The sequence below is a fragment of the Myotis davidii genome, unplaced genomic scaffold (genome assembly GCF_000327345.1).
Source record: "Myotis davidii unplaced genomic scaffold, ASM32734v1 scaffold337, whole genome shotgun sequence".
Lineage (NCBI taxonomy): Eukaryota > Metazoa > Chordata > Mammalia > Chiroptera > Vespertilionidae > Myotis > Myotis davidii.
In genome coordinates, this window is record NW_006288250.1 from 1,097,955 (window position 1) to 1,107,701 (window position 9,747).

The following is a 9,747-nucleotide window of genomic DNA, read 5'->3' on the forward strand; positions in this document are numbered from 1 at the left end:
CGCCTCTGGCAGAGGCATCAGGCCTGGGCAAGGGGCCGATCCTGCGATTGGAGGGTGAGGAGGGTCAATGCCTGAGGGCTCCCAGTATGTGAGGGGGGGCAGGCTGGGCTGAGGGACACTCCCTCCCACCCTACCCCCACCCAGTGCACAAATTTCATGCACCGGGCCCCTAGTATTATTATAATGTTTAATCCAATTCAATGTTATTATTTAACATATACTAAAAGGTAGTGTCAGGAATCATAATTCAACTTACAAAAATGTAACACTGATTTACTGTACATCAAGTATCCAGGGCCTAACGTTTTTCATTTGTATGCTGTTTCTACATTTGGTAACAAAATATATGTACAAAATAATTCTTTAAATAATTACTTTGATTCTCAAGTAATTTAATTAAATCACCCAAACTTTAAACATTCCATCAGAAGTCAACAGTCAAAATTCTCTTTTAAATACCACAGTTTACCCAACTCAAATCCTCTTCGGAGTTGGATTTCCCCATAAAATTGCAATAAGTAAAGCATGCAAACACACAGCTCCAATTAACAGAATCTTGGTACCTAGAATTAGCTTGAAGGTAGAGAAGCATTAAGGGCAGAATTAGTCATCATTTGGTCTAATGGTCTAACTACTACTTGATTGCAAACTAGGCTAAAAATTTCAAAGGACCTGTCCAATGGAATAATAATTCAATGTCCCTTGATTTCAAACTGTCTTACTTCTGTAGATTCATTAATGTTAAAATGAGTCAAATAAACTGATAGATTTTATTTGTAATTTCACTTAAATAAAAGAGCAGGTCAGTATTTCAAAATCACTGCAATATTGCTAATGATGTTAATATATATGAATCCTATTGTAATAGGGTAACTCTTTTTCTCTTCACAGTGGTAGGTTGTGTTAATAGAACAATTTTTCATTTATTGTTCACTAATGAGACAGTAATTGCCATTACAGTCCTACTGGGAATATAGACATAAATATAATAGGGCTAAGGACAGTTTTCACTGTATTTATAATGATTCTCAGATACATTTTGCTCTGCATAAACATACCAGTACCAAAATGTTTTCTTTTCTATGTAATAAACTGTATTATTTTCAAAAAAAGTGCAAACAGAAGAATTAGGCAGATTTCAGGTTCTTCTTTCTAGCAACTAAATGCAACAGAATGATCCCTTTGATCAAAAACCTGTTCATCTTTAATTACAAACCCTAAAAAGAGACTATTTTAATGTTTTTAATGTCTGAATTAGAAACATACTAGTAATTGCCAGCTCAGCATGAGTTCCAGTATATTATAATATAAAACTGCAGACTCCACTTCAAATATCGATTGTATATGAAGGAAATTTACAGATTTCCAAAGTATTGTTGGCTTATACCACTACCTTCAGAATTTACTTAGGGTATAGAGATTTCTAAAAATGTTTTATTTATTTACTTTTTAAATATATTTTTATTTATTTCAGATAGTGGAAGAGAGAAGGAAAGAGAGATAGAAACATTAATAATGAGAGAGAATCATTGATCAGTTTTCTCCTGCACACCCTCTAAAGGGAATTGAGCCAATAACCCAGGAATGTGCCCTGACCAGGAATTGAACCTTGACCTCCTGTTCATGGGTCAATGTTCAACCACTGAGTCACAACGGGCCAGACTAGAAATATGTTTTAAATAATATCGTCCCATGATATATTTTTAGTTGATGAACTACATCTGGCAATTATTATCCTTTGAGATCTCAGGTATTCTCCTACTCCTAACTATGGTAGGCATCATTTACCATCCAACAGGGAAATTACCAAAAGTTCCAGCTTTCCATTCTTAGATTATAATTTTTACTAAAGCCCAAATGAACTGTAAAGTAAAAAGTGTACCTTTCATGATCTCCCAAATCTGACAGAAATTCATCCACATGTCTTTGGAGTTCATTTCCTTCTAAATTCTTTAATTTCTTCAATTCACTTTGTAGAAAAAACCAGAGCTCTTTAGCTCCATTTTCAATCCTCCTCCTCAGAATTTCATGATCCTTCCCCAGACCTGCAGTCAAAGAATTAGGAGTATCAGCATTTCCAATATTTTGATGAAATAAAATTTTCAATTATTGGTACTAATATCAATAGATCGAGGAGAGAAATATACTGTATAATCACCTACCATTTCTAGTTTGTTTCTTATAATTTTCAATTTGCTCTTTGGCCTTCACAAGCTGCTCTTCTAATGCACGAATCCTTCCAGAAGCTGGCCCCTGATCAACAGGGCCTTCTGGTATTCTGTAGTTCAGGAAAGAAAAATGTAAACATCTACCTTATAAATTATGCAACAAAATACACACTTAACAAAGTTACATGCTAAAACATACTTATTGGAAACTGTAGAAGTCACTGAGCCATATATTAGAAGTACCAAGTAAAATTTTCTCTCCAAAGGTATACAATAAAATGTAAACACTGGAATGATACTGAATAATAACAGCAAAAAATAATCCAGGCTCAGCCACCTGGTGTGTAGATGATTGAGTAAATAAATTCATGATCCCTCATCAAAAAAAATAATAATAATGATAATAATTTAGCTCTGAGATCTCCTAGGACTTAAGGAACCTTTAGAATTCTCTCCTAAAAAAAACTCTCATAATATTGCTTAGAAAAACTTTGCCATCAGTGGCAAAGTGGTCAATCCTTCATTAATGTTGAGAATAACAAAGGTGAAAAAGAGGGTGACGAAAAGGTTTAAAAGAAATATGAAAGCACATATCTGAACATGTGTCTACGTTCAAATATCAAATGTAAATTATTTCTAAATTAAGCATAATATCAAGCTGTGTAAATCTGTGCTCCAATTCATGAACGCATGACCTTATATTACTAAGTATTTGTTTTATAGGGCAAGACAAGAGTAGAAGATGAAATATATCAGAAAAAAACTGAAGATTAATGTCTCATTTGTTTGTATCAGAAAAAAAAAATCAGTCAACAATACAAAATTTTGGAACATAGTGGAAGAACTCCAGGATCCCTTGCTTATATTATCAATCTATCCACAAAACTTCTTTCCCAACTGTACTGGTTTCTAACATGTTTTGTTTTATGTGACTTTTGGCAGCATTTTGTCCTCCATTTGGGCCATAAAAGATATCTACATCTTAATCCTGGAAAGCTTCTTTACATGGCAAAAGAAACTTTAAATGTACGACCTAAGTCAAGGATCTTCAGGTGAGGAGACAGTCTTGCATTACCTAGGTTGGCCAAAATTGTAATCACAAGGGTTCCTATCACAAAGTATTAGAAATGCTGATCCTCTCAATTCTCTGACTGCAGGCCTGGGGAAGGATCATGAAGTTGTAATCACAAGTGTGAGGTGCACAATTACCCAATTTATGAGCACAGATGAAGATTTTACTACAAACAGGGAAAAGTTAGTGTGGCTATTAGCATTGAAAATGGAGGAAGGGGTCATGAACAACAAATGCAAGAAATGCACCTTTAGAAGCTAGAAAAGGCAAAGAAACAGATTCTCCCCTAGAGTTTCTCTAGAGACTGTGGCCCTGCTAAAAAGGTTGGTTTTGCCCTAGTGAAACTCATTTCGGACTTCTGCTCCCCGCCCCCAAATGTAAGAGAATAATTTATATTGTTTTAAATCACAGTCTGTGGTATCTGTTACAGCAACAATAGGAAACTAATATATGTGTGTGTGTGTGTGTCTGTGTGTGTATAGAAAAGATATATATATCCCACGTTCAAAGGCGTTGTTTACCCATATCTTCAGAAAAAAATCACTTCTATTGTCGTGGTAAACAACCTGTTTCCCTATTTATAATGGTCTGGCCCTCTAGCAACTTCAGCGTGAAACTATAGCTAATTTGCCTACAAATGTCAAGTGGTCATAATAATCTGTGTGTGTGTGTGTGTCTGTGTGTGTATAGAAAAGATATATATATCCCACGTTCAAAGGCGTTGTTTACCCATATCGTCAGAAAAAAATCACTTCTATTGGCGTGGTAAACAACCTGTTTCCCTATTTATAATGGTCTGGCCCTCTAGCAACTTCAGCGTGAAACTATAGCTAATTTGCCTACAAATGTCAAGTGGTCATAATAATCTGTGTGTGTGTGTGTGTCTGTGTGTGTATAGAAAAGATATATATATCCCACGTTCAAAGGCGTTGTTTACCCATATCGTCAGAAAAAAATCACTTCTATTGGCGTGGTAAACAACCTGTTTCCCTATTTATAATGGTCTGGCCCTCTAGCAACTTCAGCGTGAAACTATAGCTAATTTGCCTACAAATGTCAAGTGGTCATAATAATCTGTGTGTGTGTGTGTGTCTGTGTGTGTATAGAAAAGATATATATATCCCACGTTCAAAGGCGTTGTTTACCCATATCGTCAGAAAAAAATCACTTCTATTGGCGTGGTAAACAACCTGTTTCCCTATTTATAATGGTCTGGCCCTCTAGCAACTTCAGCGTGAAACTATAGCTAATTTGCCTACAAATGTCAAGTGGTCATAATAATCTGTGTGTGTGTGTGTGTCTGTGTGTGTATAGAAAAGATATATATATCCCACGTTCAAAGGCGTTGTTTACCCATATCGTCAGAAAAAAATCACTTCTATTGGCGTGGTAAACAACCTGTTTCCCTATTTATAATGGTCTGGCCCTCTAGCAACTTCAGCGTGAAACTATAGCTAATTTGCCTACAAATGTCAAGTGGTCATAATAATCTGTGTGTGTGTGTGTGTCTGTGTGTGTATAGAAAAGATATATATATCCCACGTTCAAAGGCGTTGTTTACCCATATCGTCAGAAAAAAATCACTTCTATTGGCGTGGTAAACAACCTGTTTCCCTATTTATAATGGTCTGGCCCTCTAGCAACTTCAGCGTGAAACTATAGCTAATTTGCCTACAAATGTCAAGTGGTCATAATAATCTGTGTGTGTGTGTGTGTGTGTGTGTTATCTATATATAATATATATAAATATATTTATACATTTATGATTTTGCAAAATTATTGTTTAGACTAAATAATGACTATTTTTTCTTCTAAAATCTATTAGCACAGTGTCTGTCAATAAACTTTATCAGGACTACTGTATCTGGGCTCAGTCATTTTAGAGATGAGCTATAATCTCAAAATGCCTAGGATATCTATTTTAACCATCACAATCATTTTAAGGAAACATAATTTTTAAATTAGAAGAACTTCAATTCAGATGTCAACTTAGTCCTCTGATGCAAAGACTCCAATATAGATTTATATATGCTTTATATAACAGATGAAGCCAAATTAACTCTTAATTACTTATACCCCTTCAGAATACATAACCCCTTGTTATAGATATACCAGAGTAAATAAGGTATTCTATAATTTCCCATGAAACTGTATGCATTAACACTGAACAGAAGCATGAAATATAACCATGTCCCAATCATGAGTGTCCCAGGCCACAGAACTTGAATTAAAAAGCCTTCATTTTTATACACACAAAGTGAATAATGATAAAATGAATAGAGTTGTTAGGTGCACACTTACCCAACTTATGAGCACAAATATGTATACATTTATAAATGAGGCATTTCCTAGTATATAATTTTTAAAACTTGGCTCTTACTCTCTTTCTGAATTAGATGACTGGTTTTTAAGAAATAATTTTAAAACAGAATAAAACTATTACCTCTGGAAATTTATTTTGGCAGCAATATGCCACAGGACAAGGATGTCCTTTTTTCCATAACACAAATTAGTAATACAAAATTTCAGGCAATAGAAAGATATGTCTAAGTTCTCTTTTTTATCTCATTTCTTCATATATTGGTGGAATAAGAAGGGAAAACAAGCATGAAAAATAGCATAAGATTTTTTCAGCAGCGTTCCATTAAGTACTAAATATAATCTGATTCCAATAAAACATAAATGCATCAGTGATTTATATTACATTATTATATACAATAATCTAATCCAATTATGGGTAAACTGTAGATTTATAAAAAATAGAAAATTCAATGTAAAAAAAAAAATAAAGTACACATAGGACCATTTTTTCCAAACCCCAATTAGAAGAGTCAATCTGCAAGAAAAGTCTCTATGTGAATATTTAGAGAATTATGTGCTTTTTTTGGTTTTTTAATCATACTCACGGCAAAAAATATACAGAACATCTTCTGACCTAGATGCAATAAGAGATCATACTTACCATTATGCCTGAAACAACTGAAAATCTAGGCACAATGTATGAAACAATAGTTTGATAAAACTTGAACCAGGAAACTGATGTCAGATAGATGACAAATAGGTTGTTCCCTCTCAGGGGAAGAGCAACTAGCAACTATTCATAGACAAAATACCTTTGTAAAGATCCCGGCATACAGGGGTAAGGCTAAAGCAATCCCTTAGACTACAAAACCAAGGAAAACAGCATGAGGAAGGGAAGGAGCAGCTTCACTTTGCCCACATTGTTCCTCCCCCAGGTCAGCGCAGTGCGGCAGGGAGGGGGTCCCCCTGGCCTGCAGTTTCTCTGGTGGGAAAGGAGAGCGCAAGCTGGACATCAAGCTTCCCTAGCATTCTGCATGATTCCTGGGAGGCCCACTAAGTATGCCTCATGGAGATAACTGGGAAAGTTAGCTAGAGATAGAAGAGGAGGAGGAGCTCACAATAAGTACAGGGATCTTGGCAAACTGTTCCTGCCAGAGGTGGGGCCTCAGAGGATATTCCAATTAGCGGCTCTGATCATTTGCATAGCTGAGCCAGTGGCCCCAACTGGATAAGGAGTTTAACTGGCAATTCTGCCTGGTTTGGGTCACCAGCCAGAAGGCTGTATTGTTGAAAGAGCATAGCCTCCCAGGGTGGGCAAACTTTTTGACTCGAGGGCCACAATGGGTTCTTAAACTGGACTCAGAAGAAGGAGCTGCCGCTGTGTTTCCCCACGTTGCCATGTTAACACTGCTGCTGGTGAAGGAGCGGAGGGGAGAACAAGAGAACCCTCCGCTCTTTCGGCTCTGCGGGCCGGATCCAGCCCGTAGTTTGCCCACGGCTGTGTCTAGCTGCTAGCCCCACTGAAGGAGGAAGTCTGGCCTGAGATGCAAGGCAACCATGTAACACATCCTACAGCCCAAAGTAAGTGGCCAAAGATGCCATGTGGCTGCACAGCACACCCTACAGCCTGCTAAAACAGGAAAGCAAGGCCATAGCTCTACACCACAGTGAAGCATAGCCCTCAGCCCAACCTAACAAGGAAACCTAGCCAGGGACCCAAGACAGCCACAGAGCTAATGCTATAGTCCCCTCCAGACAGAAAGCCCAGCCAGCAACACTACCTACTGTTGAACACAGCCTTCAGCCTCTGCCTCCCTAGGCTGCCCAACCAGAGGCTGTGGCCAGCTCTGGAGCCCATCTACAGCCCCACTGAGGCAGAGAGCCAAGCCAGCAGCCTCGCCCTGCTGTGGCTCAGGGCCAATGGCTCTGCCTGACCTGGGAGCCCAAACAGTGACCGTGGGAAGCCTGAAAGCCCAGCTTATGGTACTGATCAGCATAACTGTATCGAGTTTTATACATTTTCATAAAATAGTCCTGGGATACAAGTTTTCTAGGGAATATAAAAAGAGAAATTTCTAAAATTTCATTCCTGCAATTAGTATAAGATTAACGTAGAAGTAGTATAAGGTCAAGAAAAGGAAAATTAAAGGTCAATTCAATTAAAAACTTATTTTCAATAGCATAAGTGATATATTAATAAATATAGCAATGCTTTAAAAATACATCATGACTAGCTAGACTTTATTCCAATAATACCAGGTTGGTTTATGATTAGAAAAGCTATTAATATAAATTTATTGCCTTAATAAATTAAAGAAAATAAATAAAATTACAATCTCAATAAAAACAGAAGAAAAAATCATTTGATAAAATTCATTTATTATAATACACTTAGCAAGGAATGGAAGGTAAGTAAAATCCTTAACTTGATAAAGAGTATCTATAAAAAATTCATAGTAAATATCACATTCCATTGCTCAAATAAGCATAAGTATTCCTTTTAAAGTTAAGAACCACTGGCATAGCTCAGTGGTTGGGCATCAACCTATGAACCAGGAGGTCAGGGTTCAATTCCCAGTCAGGGCACATGCCCAGGTTGCGGGCTAGATACCCAGTGCAGGAGGCAACTGATCAATGCTTCTCTCTCATCATTGATGTTTCTATCTCTCTCCCTCTCCCTTCCTCCTCTCTCTCTAAAATCAATAAAAACATAATTTTTTTAAAAAAAATTGTGATATTGAGTGTTGGTGAGGATATAGAGAAACTAGAACTCTCATATATTGTATTAGCTTGCTAGAGCTACCATAAAATAACATAAAGTGGGTGGTTTAACAACAGACTTATTTTTCCACCATTATGAAAGTTAAAAATCCAAAAATCAAGGTGTTGGAAGGAAGCCTCTCTCTGGCTTGCACATGGCCCCTGAACTGTGTGCTCACATGGCCTTTCCTCTGTGTCAATGACACCCTGATGTCTCTTTTGTGTATTCAAATAACCTCTTCTAAGGACAACCGTCAGACTGGATTAGTGCTTGCCCCTATGGCCTCATTTTAACTTAATCACGTCTTTTAAAGTCCTGCTCTAACTGGGGATGAGGGCTTCAATATATAAATGCAGGGACACACATACACACACATACATACACACACACACACAATTCAGCCCATAATGTATACCAAAAGTAAGGATATAAAGTTAGAACAATCTACTTAGAAAATATTGTGAAATCACTCCAAAGTTTAAGATGCACATATATTAAGACAGCCATGTGTCATAAGTAATCACCCTAAAGAAACTACCATATGTACACAGGAGAAACTAGATATTCATCAATAGAGAAATGGATGTATCTACAGGTATCACTCATACATAATTTTGCTTGAATACCACAATGTTGAATGAAAAAAGTCACAGAAGAATAAATATGTATATAGTATGATATACTCATGTAAATTTTAAAAACATTTAAGACATATTTTCATGCATACATCTATAATAATAAAAGCATAATATGCTAATTAGACCGGACAGCCAAACGATCTTCTAGACATCCTTCCAGACGATTTTCTGGATGAAGTCGGGGCTGCGAGAGCCGAGCCCCTTACACGAATTTCGTGCATCGGGCCTCTAGTACTTACATAAGAAAGAATAAAAGTGTGGATATGAGGTATTCAACACTCAAAATAGTGATTACCTCTGGGAAGGAAGGAAGAAAAATGTGATTGTAGAAGGGAGTAGTATCTGTGTTTTTTCCAGCAACCTGAAGCAATATATGGCAAAATATCAACATTTTTTTCAATATGAGTAATAGAGGCATGGGATTATATTATTTTCTGGGCTTCATATATGTATTACAAATGCTCTTTAATTGCAGAGGCATCCTATATAATAAAAGGCTAATATGAAAATCGACTGAATGGCAGAATGACCGGTTGCTATGATGTGCACTGACCACCAGGGGGCAGACGCTCAACACAGGAGCTGCCCCCTGGTGGTCAGTGCACTCCCATGGGGGGGCACTGCTCAGCCAGAAGCCGGGCTCATAGTTGGCAAGCACAGCGGTGGTGGCGGGAGCCTCTCCCTCTTCCCTGGCAGCACTAAGGATGTCCGAATGCCATGGGGAGTGGGCCTAAGCCATCAGTCAGACATCCTCCGAGGTCTCTTAGACTGCAAGAGGGCGCAGGCTGGGCTGAGGTGCCCTCTCCC

General features: G+C 37.4%; 1 protein-coding gene across 8 annotated transcripts in view; it reads right to left on the reverse strand.

Moving 5' to 3' along the window:
- Window positions 1-9,747, reverse strand: part of FUT8 (fucosyltransferase 8 (alpha (1,6) fucosyltransferase)) — a 256,928-nt gene that overhangs the window by 69,346 nt on the left and 177,835 nt on the right. For 7 of the 8 annotated variants that reach the window (XM_006760081.2, XM_015561548.1, XM_015561550.1 and 4 more), the window contains 2 exons: window positions 2,163-2,278; window positions 1,883-2,045 (listed from right to left, as the gene is read on the reverse strand). In XM_006760081.2, the coding sequence (XP_006760144.1) occupies window positions 1,883-2,045; window positions 2,163-2,278 (279 nt within the window). Of the gene's footprint in view, window positions 1-1,882; window positions 2,046-2,162; window positions 2,279-3,243; window positions 3,303-9,747 lie in introns of those variants that run through there. The other variant, XM_015561551.1, reaches the window with a different exon arrangement.